Source organism: Arvicola amphibius, chromosome 3 (genome assembly GCF_903992535.2).
Source record: "Arvicola amphibius chromosome 3, mArvAmp1.2, whole genome shotgun sequence".
Lineage (NCBI taxonomy): Eukaryota > Metazoa > Chordata > Mammalia > Rodentia > Cricetidae > Arvicola > Arvicola amphibius.
Genome location: NC_052049.1, coordinates 110,637,311 through 110,656,090, shown reverse-complemented (window position 1 = coordinate 110,656,090; position 18,780 = coordinate 110,637,311). Strand labels below are relative to the sequence as shown.

General features: G+C 48.5%; 1 protein-coding gene across 1 annotated transcript in view; it reads left to right on the top strand.

Moving 5' to 3' along the window:
• Grik4 (glutamate ionotropic receptor kainate type subunit 4) overlaps window positions 1-18,780 on the top strand; it is a 288,631-nt gene that overhangs the window by 164,655 nt on the left and 105,196 nt on the right. The window contains exon 7 of the mRNA XM_038322435.1: window positions 17,317-17,478. Within this exon, the coding sequence (XP_038178363.1) occupies window positions 17,317-17,478 (162 nt within the window). The remainder of the gene's footprint in view (window positions 1-17,316; window positions 17,479-18,780) is intronic.

Here is an 18,780-nt window from a genome sequence, read left to right as displayed (position 1 = left end):
ATCCCAGTGCTTGGGAGGCAGGGCAGGCAGATCTCTGTGAGTTCAAGGCCAACCTGGTCTACTTACTGAGTTCCAGGACAGCCAGAACTAAGTAGAGAGATCCTGTCTCACAATAGTTAATACAACATAGTTCTTGGTCTAAGTTACAGGGTTATAAAATGATTAGCCAGCCATGATTAAGCAATTTCCCTGTGGAAAACAGGAAATCAACTTGTGCTTGTTAGTTTTAACCGATACCTCGACACAACCTAGAATAACCTGGGAAGAAGATCTTAATGAGGAATTATTCAGATCACATTGGCCTGTGGGGGATTGTCTTCATTATTTATTGGTGTAGGATGACCCAGCCTATTGTGGGTGGCACCATTCCCCAGGCAGGGCGTCCTGAACAGTGTCAGAAAGGAGAAACCTAGCTAAGAGCAAACAAACAAGCAAAGACTTGCGTGTTTGTGTCTTTCTGCTTTTGACCATGGGCCTGCTTCTACTTCCTGCCTTGACTTCCCCTCAATGATAGACTGTAACCTGGAATTGTAAGCCAAACAAACTCCTTCCTTCCCCATGTTGCTCATTGTCAAGGTATTTGATCACAGGGACAGAAATGAAACTAGAACACAGCTATGCTCATTCAGCTAATGTCTACTATGTGCCCGGTGTCTGGTCACAAACCCAAGGGCCAGTTTGGTGTGGCCCAGTGGGCTGTGTCTCACCGAGATCTTTAGTAATGTATGGTGTGGGCATCCAGAAATCCAGCGAAGGGAGGATATTGTGCTTCTTGAGCAGCTTGGAGGAAAACTTCCAGACATGGCTTCTTTACAGAATGGACTGGAGATGAGAACAGGAGTGACAGTGGCAGAGTGAGCTGTGACACCAGTGGTGGCCAGAGCAAGGAGTGTGACGGTGGCGGCAGAGCCGGGATGGAGGTTTCTGTTGTTTGGAATCCTCTCTGCAATGAATGCATATGACTTTTCTAGCACTCAGTTGGAATCAGCAGAAGTCTTTTCTTGGTTGGGCCAGATAGTGGACTATATATGATTCTAGACAAGTCCTGCCACCTCTGGGGAGAGGCTAGATCACCCAAAACCTCCTAGTTATCTTTGCTTTTGTTTTTCAAGACAGGTTTTCTCTGTGTAGCTCCTGCTGTCCTGGAACTCACTCTGTAGACCAGGCTGGCCTTGAAGTTAGACATCTACTTACTTCTGCCTCCCAAGTTCTGGAATGAAGGGCCTGTGTCACCACTGCCCGGCTGACCTCTCACTTCTTCAATGTCATTGACTTTATGGATTTGGATGTCTAATACCACATGTGTCTGGATTAATTTTCCCAGCCAGCCCATATTTCACCAAAGCAAGTGGCTTTCCCGACCAGGGTCTCCCACTGTTCTCATCTGGCTTGCTTGACCTTCAGCTGAACAGAGTCCCCCAGGTTGGGAAACACTGTCTTGATCTCTCACACTGTGTTGCCCAGAGATTCCTGTCTCCTGTTTCTCAGAGCCCTTCAAATCCATGTCAGCAGAGGGGACAATGGTTAGTGACAGCACTGAGTTTCTTTGGTCACCAAGAGCATCTAACTAAGCCTAGTCATTGTGAAGTTAAACAATTAGAGAGCCAAAGTGACTTGCCTAAGGTCTCACAGAGATCTAGAGTCCCGAGAGGCTTTCTTCCTGGTGGCTCAGGTTTGTCTAGGTCAATTTAACAGAGTGCTGACTGCCCTTTGACAAACAGGGTGACAGCAAAGGGGGCATGACCATGAATAGAGGCTTGATCCCTGAGGAGGCCACACTGGAGAGGGAGAGGAATCCGGGTAGATTGTAAATCAATGGGGCTTCGTAAATGATAAATACAGCCCAGGGTGGTGTGGGGCTACTAGAGAAGAGCCCCTGGGTTGTCTGGTGTATTTACAGAATGCTTCTTTGTGGAGATGTCACCGTGTGGGCCTTGAAGAATCATCAGAAGTGAGCCAGGCAGAAGAGGAGTAGGAGAACCATGTTCTAGCTGGAGGATACCTGTTGTTAATGTCTCGCTTGTTCAGACAGCTTTGCGTTTTGAACAAAGTCATAAGAGTATAGGAAACAGCACTCATGAAGAAGGTGTTTGGGAGTGGGAAGGACCTTTCCAAGCCTTTGCACACTTTCACAAAGGCATCCTGTCCTGTGTAAGGCAGGAAAATAGGAAAAGCATGAGTCCCCAGTGGAGCTAAGTCAGTACCTAAGTCACAAGTATCTGTCCCAGGCCAATTGTCACAAACACAGGCCTGAAGATTATCAACTGGACAGTGGTTAAATAATTTTCCTCCTTCAAAGAAATGAGTCTCACTGCCTAAAAAGAGACCAAAATCTTGAGGGCACAAGCAGGGGGAATTTGACTCATCTCGAAGCTGGTGCCGTCTGCTCAGAATGCTGCTCAGAAATATCCCACAGGCAAACTCTGGCCCAGGGGTCTGCACTCGTCCCTAACCATGAGAGCTTCTAAGCTTGAAACATAAAGAAGAAGGAAGAACACTGCTAGGGAGTCGTAGCAGCCTTTGGGAGCAGAAGAGGCCAGTGGGCACGTCTACTGACCTGTCTCTACGATGCCACACGCGGTGGGTTTACTTCATTTGAAATCCTGCTGGGAGGATCCAGAGCTACAGCTGCCCACTTTTCATATCCCTAGCTTTCTAGATGGCTGCTGCTTCCTCACTGCATCTAGGCTTCGCAGTGTAGAACCTGATGCATACCCTGGACTGGGGGACATTGGAATAAAGGAACTGCATCACCTGGCTGGCAGGAATGTGGCTGCTCACAGGTCTTTCTCGGAAGAAGTGATGAAGACCTCATCTCTTAAAGAGCACAGATAGCTGTTGCCTCAAGTTGCATGGAAGGTTAAGAACTATTGTACTTGAGACAGTCTGCTTAGTCCCTCCGATTGTTTTCTCCCCATGGTGAGAGTTGGGGCCCATGAAGACCAATCAATCAGAATGTCCAGTGAGTGGGGGGAATGAGGGATGAGGTGAATTACCCCCCGAAAAGCAGCCCCTAACCCAGGACTACAGAATCATTAAAATGGATATGAGTGAGTTGGGCCTTTATTTTTCTCAGAGTTGGAGTGCAAGGGGGAGCCTGCCTCGGGGCCTCACTGTGTCACTACCACATACCTGAGCACCACTGTGCCATCCGGTAACCAGAGTGAGGCAGGAGTGTCTGCAGGAGTCAGGGGGTTCCTAAGCAGGTGAGGCAGGGGTGTGCATGTCTGGGGTTGCAACTGGCACAGCTTCTCAGAGGTGCTGTGGCTCTGGGTGACAGCATAGAAGCCATGGTGGTTCAGAGCAGCCAGTTGTGAGACAAACACCTTTGTCAATGTTTGACACACAGGATGACAGCGAAGATCCATCCCTCCGGGATCCCAGATCCCAGTTAGAGATGCTTGTGCTTCATCCATTTAATAAAAGTTGGGACTCATGCCTTATCTTTGCTTTTAACTCCCAGGCACACGCTTTTGAGTGTTTCCTGAGCCCAGGTGAGCTTGTTCCTGGGTGCATCTGGCCGCTCATAGGAGATAAATCACATTGAAATAAGAACCAGGCTCTGGGGACTTCTCTGGCTTAGCATCTCAGAAACATAATGGAAATGCCCCCTCTGAGTGCCCAGGCCTTCTGTCTGATAGGACTTCTGGGGAAATACAGGGACTTTGACCCCTGTCACACAGTTATTAATCATTCAGATGTCCCATTAATTCAGGGAGAGACACCTAACCATCTCTGCTGTCTGTTAATCTAGCAATCTCGAGGTGCCCACCCTCAAGAAGATCTACGAATAAAAATCTACCCATTCTCACAAGCTGGAGTAGTAGTAATAATTGTCACTGGTTCTGAGTGTAGCAGAGTATTAAATGTCACTCCAAGTACTTTGTATAAAGATCTTTGTATGTAAGGGGGTGAAAGTATGTATGTAAGGAGTGAACATATATGTATATGTGTAGAGACCCGAGGTCATCCTTTGGTGTTGTTCCTAGGTATCATCTTGTTTTCTGAGATGAACTTCCTGGCCTGGAGCTTACCAAGTAGGCCCTGCTGGCTACCATCAAACTCCAGGGATCCACTCATCTCCCCTTTCCCAGTGCCATGATGATGAGGGCATGCCTCCATGCCCAGGTGTTTTGTGTAGGTCCTAGGGATCGAACTCGGGTCTTCACGATAGTATACCGAGCACTTTACTGACTGACCTATCTCCCCAGGCCCTCTATTTAAGATCTCTAAACAGTGACTCTGCAAGGCAGAGGTTGTGGTTCTTTACAATAGGGAGTGAGGCTTGGAGAAGGGCGAATCTTATCTAAGTTTCTCCAGCCACATGGTATGCGGGAGAATTCGCCATTTCCCTCCCTGTCAACCTCTTGCCTTTGTCACTCTGGTTATGGCATTGAGGCCCTGTATTAGTTTTCTATCACGGTGTAACAAATTACCACAAGTTAGCCACCTATGTAGGTCATCAGTTTGGCTTACCATGATGATGGGGCTCTGCTCAGACTGGTTGTGTTGTCACCTGAAGCTCAGACCCTCATTCCAACTCATCCCAGTTCCACTGGTGGAATTCCCTTCATTGAGGCTAGAAAGCTGACGTTTCTGTTTCTTGTTGACTCTTGGCTTGGGTGAGCACTGGGCATCTGGAGCAGGTCTCCAGCCTTCGTCCAGGACCTGCTCCATCTCATCAGCAGGAGACTTCACTCGAGCCCCACCCCTTACCCTTTAGATCTCTTTGACTTTCTGTCCCGCAACCAGCCTGGGCAAACTCACCTGTGGGTGAGTTGGATGAAGTATATGAAGTGGTGTATAATAGTCATGGAAGTAAAGCTCACCACAGGCCCTGCTGCAGGGATGGTGTGTGTGTGTGTGTGTGTGTGTGTGTGTGTGTGTGTGTGTGTGTGTGTGTGTGTGCTAGGAGGTGGGGAGTCCTAAGTGTCACTTAGGATCATACCTACAGTGCATGCTGACCGTTAGCTAATTCCTTTTAATTTCCCCATTACCACTAGTGAGGGCTAGACAAGGCCAAAGGAAGCCAGGGAACAAGGACGAGTCACTGGGGACAGTTGTGGCGGGAAATCAGTTCACTGCCTGACCCTGTGGTGAGTAACACCTGGCTCCAGGCAGAGCACATATCGGGGCCTCAGACGATGCAATATAAACAGGGTCCTTGAGGGATGCAGAGAGCAGAGTAAAAGGGGAAACTGAGGCCCTCCGAGACTTCTGACGCTTTCAGGAGTGCTTTCTACCCTGAGGAATTCTGGTCCTGCTGAGAGGAGCGTTTGGGATTAATGGCTGTTTGGGCAGCACAAGGAGAATGAGATGAAAACACACCATGGCAAATCATATTATTATTATTATTACATTATAAGTGCTATTGTATTACAAGCACCATTAGGAGTAGCAAGTGCTGTTATTATTAAGCAATCCAGCTTCTCCATCCTCCACTCAGTGTCAAAGGCATCCACAGCTCAATTAATCACCATTGGAGGCATCCTGCATGCTGGCTCCGTGGTGCTGGCGCCTTTTCCTCACAGCCCAAGGGTAACAGGGCACCTGTCATCTTGTCAGAAACGTCACCTTGTGACACCTCTTGTAAATTTCAAAGACCTGCTTTTTTTTATCTTAGCTGGAAAGTTACAGTCTTCCTCAACCCTTCCTGATCTTCTTGCTCTTTGGGGGCTTCCCATTACCCTAGAGTAAACCTCAAACTCCTGAGGCCACTTACAAACTTGCCCCTTGGCTTCCTCTTGTCTTACTCCTCACCGCTCCCCACCTCTGGGTCATCAGCTGCGGATGCTTCTGGCTGTTGTTAAAACCCCTCGCAGAGCCTTGTGGCCTGGAACACATCACAGCCAGCAAGCTGCCGCCTCTCGTGGAACCTGATGCAGAGGTGGAGCCACTGGAGTCAGTAAAGAGGCAGTAACCACTGACTGACAGCATCACTCATCTTCCCAGACAACTGTTGCCATGGTGAGAAGGGAGGCGCCTGAGGTGTATGTATGTCTATGTACCCGAAGGCAATGTACTGGGACCTAGGAAAGGGGACACTGACCTTCTGCTATGAAGGTGAGAGGTCTCACTAGGGCTCCTGGATGCAGAGGACCTCAGAAGCAAGGACTTGGCGCCTGATATAGGAAGCAAGCTTACATAAAAGCGGCAGCTCTCCTTAGCCCGTCGGCAGGAACACAAGGTGGCCACCATTTTTCATGTCAGCTTCACTCTTGGAAGCTTAAGCTGCACAGCTCGACATAGTTAACAACTGCTAATTTAGCACCCAACCCAGAGACAGAACAGTCTTCTCAGGACAAAGCCATGACAGTCCCAGCTGCTGCAGCGGAGAAAGGAGGACTTAGCACCTGGCCTCTGTCTCCCTCTTTGTGGGAGCAAATGATGGACGTCTTTGTAAAGGTGGTTACACTCCAAGAGTGTGTTTCCAGGAGAACATTAATTCATTTAATGAATACCTTGAACACTTGCTGAGCACAGGCATGGGGTGCAGGGCGGGGGACAGAGCAGTGAGTAAGACAGACTATGCTCTGCCTGGGAAGTCCTGTTTGCGGGCTCACCCTGGGAAGGCAAAGCAGAAAACGGACACGGTTCCTGGGAAGAATAGATAGGTATGTTCGGGTCATGGGAGTAAATGACTACTAGGAAGCATGCAGGGAGAAGAATCCAGGGGAGCTGGGAGCTGGGAGGTTTGGGGCCAAATCTTCCATTAAACAGGACTCACTGACAGGCATGAATTAGCCTCCCAGCTGCCACCGTCTTCAAAGACCTATTACACAAAAAGCAATCTTCCAGCTTGCAGCGGGCACAGGCTTTGATGCAGATAAATAGACTGGCAGGTACCACAGTTAGGTGGCCTTTGGAAGGAGGAGGGAAGGGAGGACAGGAGAGGATGCCAAGGTGCCCTGGAGATCCCGAACTTCTGCTGGTTGTAGGGCCTTGCTAAGAATAGCTAAGGCGGGATTTGTGAGACAGGGTCAGGGGCCTGGCCTCCACCGTGTGTCAGGTCCTGAAAAGAAGTGAATAAATATGGCTATAGAGAAGAGTTTCGGGAAGTCTCAAGACCCCGACTGCCCAAGTGAGATGGCAGGTGTGTGCTGACTGCTTTCAGTATGGGATCCGCCCAAGTGAATATACTGCGAATGTGCTTCAAGCAGCAGCCAGGACTGGGGATGGTGGCTTTTTACAGACTTATGTTATAAGAAGCTCTCATACGACCCTAGGGGTGCTGTAGGGCACATTGCATGTCATGGAGAAGGTCTAGGTGAGGACTGTGTAAAAGGAGGGCAGGAATCATCCAAGGACGTGTGTGTCTAACTGTGTCTTGCGTGCCGCTGGGGCTGGTGGGAATGTTGTTCACAGTCCAATTCATGTTCGAGAAACTTCCCTCCAGCAAGAGTATGGCAGGAAGTTGGCAAACTGTAAAACCAGAGGAAGGGTAGGTATAGGCTGATGAGGACAAGAAGCAAGGCAGAAGTGGTGGGGGATGGGAGCGGGGCAGAGTCAAGAGGTAGAAAAGTCAAAATGGTCTCAAGCAGAAGCCAGCGGATGCACACAGGCTTGCAGAGGCGGGTGTGGCTGGCGGGAGGATGAGGGAAGTGCAGGGTGACTTCCAAACTCTAACTTGAAAGATTGGTGGATAATGGCGACATTCACAGAGAGGGCTCCAAGGGAGAGGAGCCAAGTGGGGTGGGAAGACACAGAGTTCAAGTTGAGGGGTGACATGATCTCAGGACTCCTTCCATCATCTCCGCTTCGTAATAGCAGGTTGGGAAATTGGAGTCTTTGGTGTTCGTGGGACTCCCAGGGTGACAGCATTTTAAGTTGTCAGTCATTAACAGCCTCAGCGAGGAGGCGTGCGTGACTGCATCTCCTAGTAGCCTTGCCCGATGCTGAGTGTGAAGTAAGAATAAAAGAGACTCCTAGCTTGCATGCAGCAGGATTTCCTCCCATTTCTGTCTTTTGGGGGAAATGCTCACCTCCGGGCACTTGGCTTCTTTGTTCTCTAAGTGGGAATGTGCAGAAACCCCATCCTGTGTTAGTGTGTGGAGCGAACCCAAAGTTACACCAGCCCTGTGGAGCCACAGCAGCAGAAGCAGGTAGGAGCATATTGCAGAATACATGTCAACTCAACCTTGTGGTTGAGTTGACACAAGGCTGCAGTGTGCTCCCCAGGCAGTTTAGGGGCTGAGGATGAATGTGGAGCAGTGGGGGCCAAAGAATGAGGTTTATGGAAGCAGCAGAAAATCTTGCCGAGAAGGGGGTTGACTCTTAAGAAATGTGATGTTCTGGAATGAAGAGACCATAAGGACAGTCATGACCCAGTCGGGTCCAGGTGGCTAAACTAAAAAGGATTCCAGAGGCTATAGTGATGCTAAAATCATTCCATTTATAGGTTGCCTGGGGCCCTGGCAAGAAGAGAGATGCACAGGGAGATGAGTTGACTCAGCAGATGGATGGAGGCACTTGCCGTCAAGCCTGGCATGAGCTTGATCCCAAAAACCCACATTGTAGGAAGAGTAAACTGACTCTTGCAAGTTGTCCTCTAACTTCCACACACATACTGTGACACATGTGTAACATACACACACACACCATAAATAAATATGAAAAAAGGAGCCAGGTGTGATGCTGCACATTCCACGACTCAAGAGCAGAAGCAGATGAATTGCTATAAGTTCAAGGTCAGCCTGTTTCACATAGCAAATTCTAGGCCTGCCAGAGCTACATAGTGGGACCCTATCTCAATAAAATAAGATTAAAAAGAGCCAGTAAGGTTGAAGGGCCAATGGGAAGTCTGCCACCTTATGCAAGTGGCCACCTTTTCAGCAGGCACAGGATATGCTTCGTGAAGGCTCCCTGGCCTCCCTGTCTTCCTTAATGCCTACTAATGACACTTGAAAGCGCATGATAGACAGACATGCCAATAATTCAGGGAGCCTGCATCCTATTCTCAGAGCACACATAACTTTCCTATACACTGACTCCCCTTAACCTCAACAACAGCTCTGAACCATCATAGCTGTGATTTAGGAATGAGGAAGCATGTCTAGTTAAAAGGAAAAAAGAAAAGAAAAGGAAAGAAAAGGAAAAAGAATTTTAAAAAAGAATTGAATTCTGGTGTTGGGTTTCAGAGAGGAAAATCTAGGACCCAATAGCAATGGAGAACACCAGGTTTCAAAGTTCTTGCTCCAGGACCATGCCTGTTCTGTGCAAGCTTTGTGTTATTGTTCTCCAGGCCAAAGTGACAGTGTTTGTTTATGTGCATGTGTTTGTGTGTGCACACCTGTGTATGTTGAGGCCAGAGGTCAGCTTCAGCTGTTTTCCCTCAGGAGCCTTCCACCTTGTCTTTGAGATGAACCCCCTCCTTGGGCAGAAGCTCACAGATTAGGCTTAAAATGGCCGGCCAGTGAGCCCTGGGATCTACCAGTCTTTGCTCCACTCCATACCCCCAATCCTGGGATTATAAGTGTATACCTGATTTTTTTAAGAAGCGGTTTCTAGACATTGATTTCAGGTCCTTCTGCTGTGTGATAAGTACTTTACTGACTGTGGGACATCTCCACAGTCCACCCTGCATTCTACCACCCAAAGAAGGTAGTTTTTATTTTCAACAGTCTCCTTGTGGTGCCAGGGATACAGAAGAGAACACACCAACACTAAGCAACAGGAGCTTATGGGCCAGGAGGGCTCATGGTTGCCAGAAAATGGCCCCTGAAGAGTGTGCCAGTGAAGGCCTGGTGCCTTGTGCAAAAACAGAGAGGTCGCCTTTGCAACAGGCTGACCCTGTAAGCTTCAGGAAATCTCCCTGTCCAAACCGTCTTCCTCATTGCCATTCCACTACACGTGAAACCACATGAAGATGGCTCCCAAATAGAGGCCCCCAGAGGGGCTTTACTGAGTGGCTCCTGCCCAGCTCTCTGCAGAAGCTGGAAAGTTCACAAAGCCGAGCCCAACACATCCTGTGCTGTCCCATCCTAGCCACACAATATCTCCAGTTCTCTGGCATCCATTCCAAATGCTGAGCATAAGATAAAGAACAGAACAGCTTTCCCAAGTCCCTACCATCCATTGCCATCCAGGTGCTCAATCTGGAGCCAAGACAGAGCTCCAGGTCCCTTTGTAAGAAAACTCCCTCTCAGGAAGAAACTTAGCCAATGCTTCCTAGTGCCTTCCTCACTCAAACCATTTGGTTTGTAGTTGCCATCTGTGTGGGACGAGATTAGCTTTGACTTGGTTTCCTTGGTTATTTTATAACCTGGCCACAATGAAATCACAATACTTCTGTCTTTATGATGCATCATGCCCCGACACAGCGCTGGTTCTAAGGTCAGCAGGACCTGGGTTTGAATTCACAACTGCCTTTCACCAGCCATGTGGCCTTGGAAAAACCACTTTGATGCTCAGGGTCTCAGAAACCATGAGATGCCAAGATTAACTTCCATACCATAAGGCTTGCTCTAAGGATAAATAGAGATCACGGGTGAAATATGCTTAGTTCTGACTGGCACTCAGTTGGTGGCCAGTAGATTGTGGCAGTACTACAATCATTACTTTATTAATGCTATTTAGGGTTGAAGAAGTCCAGAACTTGAACTCCAGCCTTCCTCTTTGGACACAAATAGCCTCACCAAGCAATTAACACCTTATGACAACCTGGCTAAGTGTTCTCATTTGACAAGGAGCTAAGAATAGCTTCTTGCGGAGGGATGTAGAAGAGGGGGTGTGGAGAAACCCTCAGGCCGGATATTTCCTCTGGGGCAGGGCCCAGATGCAGCTCAGGGTAGGGTAGCCAGAGAGTGGAAAGAAGAAGACTGCTCAGGCCTTCTTTGTTTAAAGTCACAGCACAGAGACTGGCGGCATGTGAGACAAGAGAACTCACATGTCTGGGGGTTCCCATGCACTGGGTGCTGTTCTACAGGGGGATGCTGTTTCTATCTACTATAAGTAAAGGAATTGACACCGCAGAGACCGCTGTGGACCACGGCTAGAATCTGTGCACATGAACATTAAACCCCAAACCTGTTCTTTCTAACACACATTTTGTTTTGTTTTCCAATGAGATTGTCACATTGCACAATGACAGCAGACCCCATTTGTACTGTCATCAGAAAAAAAATAGTGCTGTACAGTAGAGTGGCCTTGTCCCCCTCAGATCAGTTGTATAATTTTCATTAAATATGCTGCCATCACAAAAGAGAGATGATGAGGTCCTACACTGGTGGGCTTGGGAAGGAAGGGATAAATTCGAGGGAGATTTAGGAGGCAGGTCTGACAGAATCATCAATGAACTGGGCATGGAGTTTCTAAAAGAGGGAGCTGAGGCTACAGTCTCTAGCGTAGGTACCAGAGACTAGGATGTGCATATGGCCCCAGACTGTAGAAGAGGAGGCTTGCTTGGGCTCTGAGATGATCTTGACGTGGCTTCTTGCCTTTCTCCTTAAAGCCAGACACAGGCAAACTCAGTCATTAGGAGCTCTTATTCTTGCAGCTGCGTTTGACCAAACTTGGCCTGTCCCCGGGTTGACTAATGGACTTGGCTGGTTAATGTAGGCACAAGGTCCTCCGAGACGACACCTTCCCCTCCCCTGGCTCTGTCCACAAGCACAGATCTGTTTTCCACCCACTGTCCTAAACCTCTAGCATCTGAGCTGTGGGTTCCTTGATATTTGGACCCTGAATAGGATGAAGCATATGGCTAGCAAATCTTTTCTCATTAGAAAAATAGCCCAGAATGCCTTCTTGCAGTGGGAGTGAGGAAAGGGGGCAGAGCAGTAGTAACCTCAGTCCTGCCCTTCTTTCCCCTCTTCTCCCTTGAACATCTCCCCTTCCCTTGGCCCTATCCCCCACTCTGTGCTCTCCTCATACCCTGCCCTTGCTCCCTGGCCTAGGTGGTTCCTGCAGTCCAGGGAGCTTCAAGCAGTCAATCCACGAATGGATGACTGTATGTAAACCAAGACCTGGGAAATGTCATATCTTCCAGGGAAGTGGGGAGACTCCGTTGAGCTCTACCATCTATGGTGACCATTCCACACAGCCCTCACCCATGGGGCATTCACCTTCAACTCTAGTTATTTGGATTTTACATACCATAGCATACACAAACATGTACACATATGGGGGGACAACCATACAAACATTTTATAGTTTATTTTAATTTTAAAGTTTATTTTGATAACAAAATCCAATCACAAGAAAGCGAACGGAGGTTGGCACAACCTGTGTGCATGTTCTTATGTCTTCCATGGGAATAAGATTGTGCTTGGTGACAGAGAGGCGGCAATGAGAGCCTCACGGTCTTGAGAGGCCTTCAATCACTATTCCTTCCACCAACATTAGCCAATCAGATTCTAGAAACTAGGCATTCTTCTAGGTACAGGGAGTGAGGGTCATAGTGAGGGTTGCTTATCTTTGCTCTGTGGGGGCATACAGCCCTTAGAGAGGGTCGAGGCATGGACAGCCGTGTCTTGATCTCTGTTTCCTGATGTGATCTTACCACTGGGCATTTGCCCTTACTGGGAGATTCAAATACCCCAGGGCTGCCTGGATCTGCCATGGAAACCTGTCTACTCCTGAGACCCCTGGCCCTGTCTGTCATTTTATGAAAGTGTCCATCAATCAGGCTGGGTGGAGGGTAGTGGAGACAGGAAGGGTACAGAAACCTGAATGGGCCATGTTTGCAGTCACAGTTAAACCTGGAGATGGAGGGAGGAGGGGGGTGAGGGGTCAGATGAGCCTTCCTCCTTTACAAGCTCAGCATCTCTTCCACCTGATTTGGGGCTTATAATGTTTCTCTGAATGTATTTAAGGTAGCAGTACCCAAATTGTGTTCTGCAGAACACTACTGTGAGACACAGATTTGAAGGGGGAAAATATATATTCCGTAGTTAATGTGTTTGAAAAATTTGAGATTAAACAAAATTAAGCCGGCCGCTTCACTGCAGGACTGCTTTCAACCTTCAGCATGCAAGGGTGTGCCGTGAATCTTAAAGAGGCAGATAGAATAAGTGGCCATTTCTAATATTATCTGAACATGGAACCTTGTTTTTAGTGAAATTTCTGTCCGCTCCTTCTGGGAAACTAATGTCCACAGGAACAGACTTAGGGAAATACTGCCTTAGAAGGTTTTTTTATTGATGCCAACAGGTAGCTGTCAGTGGTTTCCCAAACTCTCAGAAAGTTTGCTTCAGAAACACACACACACACACACACGCAGTCCAGATACTGGCAGAATAAAATCCTGCCATGTCCCGGGAAATTGCTGTCAAAGGACCTGCCATCTCTCTCTGGTCCTTTGGCAAGCTCTCCAATGAGTCGTCATAAATAGCACGAATCACCAAGGAAGCCTCTGAAATCGTTTCATCTTAAGAGGCCTTTGAAACTAGGAAATAGAATAGAGTCAAGGGACAAGGAGGTAGGGATTGAAAGGCAGGAAGACAGACTGGCTGACTTCTGGGGAGACTGTCTCTGAGTGTCTGCAATTAACCCATTCATTCTGACTCTGCCAAGAGCATGCTGAAGGAGGTACTTCCTCCCTTCGGCTTCCAAGTGGGACTAGGGAAGGAGAGGGCCAGATGCTACTCAGATCTCGCGGGAGTACTTGGGTAACCGTTATCCACTGAGTACTTCTCCCTTGCCAGACAATGACAATAAGCCTGCCTTATACTTGTCTCATTTCTTCTTTTCTTCACTCATTTATTTGATAGTGTATAGGGAAATGAATGGGTGGGCGGGGGAGTGTGCATCATATCGTGAATATGCCAGTGTTTCTATAGAGGGATCAGAGAACAACCTGACTCGAGTTGGTTCTCTCCTGTGACATGTGAGTCCAGGGGATTGAACTCTGATCTTTGGGCTTTGTGGCAAGCACCTTTTACCCACTGGTGGGCCATTTCGCAGGTACCTTGATTGTTTCTTGGAACAACATAGGAGGTTTCTTTTTTTATTATTATTTGTAACTGGAGAATGCATTTTCATTTCCCGTTCGCTCAGACCTGAATAATCACACAAAAGCTATATTAATTAAACAGTGTTTGACCAATGGCTCCGGTGTGTTTCTAGCTAGTTCTTATATCTTAAATTAACCCATCTCTATTAATCTGTGTATCACCACAAGGCTGTGGCTTACCAGTAAGGTTCTGGCATCTTTCTCCTTTGGCAACTACATGGTGTCTGCCTGAGTCCGCTTTCTTTCAGCCTGCATTAAGTTTAGTTTACTTTCCCCACCTACCTATATTCTGCTCTGTCATAGGCCAAAGCGGGTTCTTTATTAACCAATGTAGCAAAACATATTCACAGCATATAGAGGGAAATCCCACATGAATTATTTTTTATTGAAAATGGATTCTTCTCTCACACAATAATCGTTGACCACAGCTTCCACTCCCTCCCTCCACTCCCCCCAACCCCCACCTCTGTTCTCTCCCTGATTTACACCCAGTCTGTTACCTCTTCAGAACAAAAGGAGGCCTCCAAGAGAGGACAGCCAAACAGGACAAAATAAGATACAGCAAGACAAGAAAGAAGCCCTAATATTGAGGCCAGACCAGGCAACCAATAGGAGGAAAAGAGTCTCAAGAGAAGGCAAAAGATACACCAGTTCCTGCTGTTAGGAGTCCCACAAAACCACCAAGTTAACAGCCATAGCATGTGCACAGAGAAGACTGGTGCAGACCCTTGCAGACCTGTGCTTGCTGCACCAGTCTCTGTGAGCCCCTGTGTGCCCTGCGTTGTTGATTTGGTGGGCCATGTTCTCATAGGAGGTTCCCAGTAACATCCGTCCTTCTTTACAAAGTGTGGCTGCAAAGACCAGAAAAGTCGAAGTCCTTGCTCAAGGTCAGACATCCAGTGTGGTGAGGAAGTTGGGTTTGACCCAGAAGCCGTTGCCTCCTCTGCACTGCCTGGTGCTGTTGTGAATATGGGCATCTGTGATGTCAGGACTTTCTTGAAATGGGCCTTCGTCTATCAGGCTGTACATATGGATAGGCACATAGGTGTCTATGTCTGTCTGCCCACATTGATAAGGAAGCCAGAAAGATAGGATAGCCCTTGGCTTCTCCATCCATGGTCAGCAAAGCCCCTCGGTTTCCCAACAGCAGCCTGGCTCTGTTCCTTAGTCACCTCACCCTTGCCAAATACATCTTTTCTCATTAGCCATCTGCCCTCTCCTGCCTGCTGATAGCCCACAGTGGCTGGGCAGCTGCCCTGGTAGAGAGACAGGACATAATACCAGCTTATGAATCAGTACATTCTCTGGCACGTCTGTGATCCCCTAATGGGAGGGTGGCAGAGTCCAAAACATACTTCATCCTCATCCAAGTCTGCTTTGCTGGGTTTGGTGGCTGCAAAGGAGTCTTTGTAACTCCAGTGTGTTAGCCAAAGCAGACAAGGCTGGAATCCGGGCAGGTAAAGCTCAGAGCCTAAGGCATTGGCAGTGGCTGTAGGTGGGGGCAAGATACGAGCGGGAGTACCAGGAGCTAAGAGAGCAAAATCATCAAAAAAGGAGACCACTGCTAAAAGAAAGCAGTGTTTCCACCTGGCCAGGAAGCAAGCCTAAGGCACCCGCCATCTGTCACATCACACTGAGTGACTGATGGGTCATTTCTAGTGTCTGTAAATACTATGTGCCCACGGGTCAGGGAGCCATGTGTGTGAGGCACTCTGAATGAGCACGCAATGGATACAGCTTCAGTCTGAGAGGACGGCCTGCCCCGCATCTGAAGGCCCTTTTACAGGAACAGATGGGTGAGCAGAATAAGCTACATATTTCCCCTGGTTTCTTGTATAGGGTCAAAGGAGGTCCAGGGAAAAGACTGGGTGATAGGGTAAAGGCCATTTGTCTTAGTTACCTAGCACATTGTTGGAATAAAATACCAGGCCAAAACAAATAAAAGGAGACAGAGTTCATTTGGGCTCATAGTTGAAAGTCACAATCCATCCGAACTGGGAAGGGAGTAATGGACACAGGAGCTTAAAATGGCTGCTCACGTCGTATCCATAATCAGGAAACTAAGAGCAATGAATGCTTGTGCTCAGCCAGCCTCTGCTTCTTGGTGCAGTCCAGAGCCACCAAATTCGGCTAATTAAGACATCCTTCCCAGGTGGGGCCAGAGGCTGCTGTAATTCCCCACAGATGCACCTAGAGACTTATCTCTTAGGCGATCTGAGATCCTGTCTAACTGACAGCTGTCACTGACTATCACAGCATGGATGACTGGGTGAACACCCGTGAACTTCTGGATGTGAACTTCTGGATGTCACTGCCCCCGATACCCCATTTCTCTGACTGCAGCGGCCCCTGCTCCCACACTCATAGCTGTCTGAAGTGATAATGCATTCGGCTCCTTGTTGTCTGTTTCTTCGACTCCTGTGAGGCCCTTGAGTACAGCAAGGACGTTCCCCTATGCATGTCCTCTCTGCCTAGAACAGTGTCTAGCATATGAGAAATACTTGCATATGTATGAAAGGAACAGAAACGGTGATGACACATGGAGATACAACCTTGTCTGCACACCTTCAGGTTGACATTTTAGAAAGCAAACATGACTTTGACACTCCACTAGCACTCCCACCCCTCACGGGACTGACTAGTCTGGGATGCTCCCTAGCATTTAGGCCTGTGACCTCTGACCCCAGTAGACCGCTCCATCCTCCCCAGGATGTGTGTGTGTGTGTGTGTGTGTGTGTATATGTATGTGTGTGTGTGTGTCCTGTGTGTTCATTCAGTGCTTCTGGAACTTTGGTGTGCATGACTAGTGATTATCCCACCTGGACTAAGCTCTGGACGTATAGACTCAGCATGGTGGTGGTCCATTTTGAGAAAGACCGTTGGGGTGATTCTGATGGTAGAACCGTACTTCAAGGAAGAGCTCATGCCTTCATCAAAGTGCCACGGGCACCACAGTGGATGGCCACGTCCTTTCTCCCTCAGAGCCTATCTATAATGACTTCTGGAGAGAATAGCCTGTGTCTACCCACATTCTCAGCATTCTCTGTGTAGAAATTGCCTTCAGGCCTGGCTCCAGAGATGACCTGCCGAGGATGTGAACTTCCCTCCACCCGCCACACATATTCCTTGTGTCTGTCTTCACCGGTCACATCTTCTATTTCCCTGGCTTAGGAGCTAATGTACTGAATTCTCTTTTCCTCCCTGAACCCCAGAAGAACCACTCTTAGTTATTCTGTATACTGAGCACTCAGGAAGCACCTCGTGTGTCCTGAGCTGGCCACAGCCCCAGCGTGCTCCCTCTTGTTCTTTCTTCTTCTCCCCCATTCTAACTGTGCTCTCTCTTTCTGATTGCCCCATCTGCCTAGGAATTCTCCCTCCAGAGAATGGACAGTCTTGTGGATGACAGAGTCAACATCTTAGGATTTTCCATTTTCAACCAATCCCATGCTTTCTTCCAAGAGTTCTCCCAGAGCCTCAACCAGTCCTGGCAGGAGAACTGTGACCATGTGCCCTTCACTGGCCCTGCGGTAAGTGTCCTCTAGATGCCCCTGGGCTCTAACGCTCTGTGGTCTACCACATGCTCCATACAATGAGGCAGGGCCAAAGTTACTGGCTTCCAAGATGCACCAAGAATGTGAGCCACATTGCATCTGAAAGAATGGCTTCTGGAGGCCCAGTGATGCTGCGGAAAGAACAGAGAGGAGGGCTGCAGAGGTCAGAGAAGGCCTCCTAGAAGGTGGGAGGCAAGCCCAGTCAGGAGCTGAACCACAATGATGTGGTCAACTAAGGACCACACAGCAAGCAGTGATTCCCTGTGAACGTTTCTCCTGGGACTTCATGGTCATGGTAGTTTGTGTAAAAGCACTCTGTAATATTTACACAATACTACTCAGGGTATCCCTGATATTAATTGGTGTGAGACTTGCCATTCGTTCTTTATGCATGGGACAAAGGGTCTGGTTTCCCTGGGTGGAGAAGGAGCATTTTCAGTCTCGTTCTTAAGACCTGAAGAGGCTGGTCTGCCCTGTGGAAGTCACCTACAGATGGTGTTGCCATGGGTCACCTTCCTAGCCAGTTTCAGAGTCTCCTGCTTCCCAGGAATGCTGGAAGGGGTCTGGGTAGCAGACAGTGTTCTGCTGGAGTGCAAACAAGCTGAGCCTTGAACTTAGGTCAGTCTCCGTGTGTCCTCACAGGTCCTGCTCCTCCTTAAATCTACTTTCCCCTCCTGGCACCCTTGGCCTTCTTGCCTGCATAAAGGGTGCCTGTTCTTACTCAGGCTTACCTCTGCTTAGGCACTGTGACACATCCCATAATATTACCTGCCTTGGCCTTTTTCCTTCCTCATGGCATCCTAGTAAACAGTTCAAAGATGGTTGTCCACTTCTGACAATGAGAAAACAGGCCCAGGAGAGCAGGGTGGCAGGTGGGGCCTCGTTTTTATACAGCCGGGGCTGGCACCTAGATTGACTTCTCCCCATAGGAATCTTTGCAGCCACCCTCTCTCTGCAATGGCCTCTGAGAAGAAAGGAGCCTGGGAAGGGGAGCTGACAGCAGTGAGGATAGCGCAGTTCCTCCAAGCCTTCTCACTTCTGCAGCTCACCTTTCCGAGGGCTGCCTCTTCTGCTTCTCTGGAGGCCTAGAACCTCTCCCTACAGACAGCCCAGCTCCTCATGGCCGAGAGCCAGAGGGTGAGGGAGTGGGTTCTAGGGAACCACAGCCTGGGTTCTCTCCCATGCTGGCTTACAGAAAGGCTGCACAGGCTCCCGCCTCTGCGGGATATCTATTCTCTTCCTCCTCCTCTCTCAGATTTCTCTTCCATTCCTTCTCTC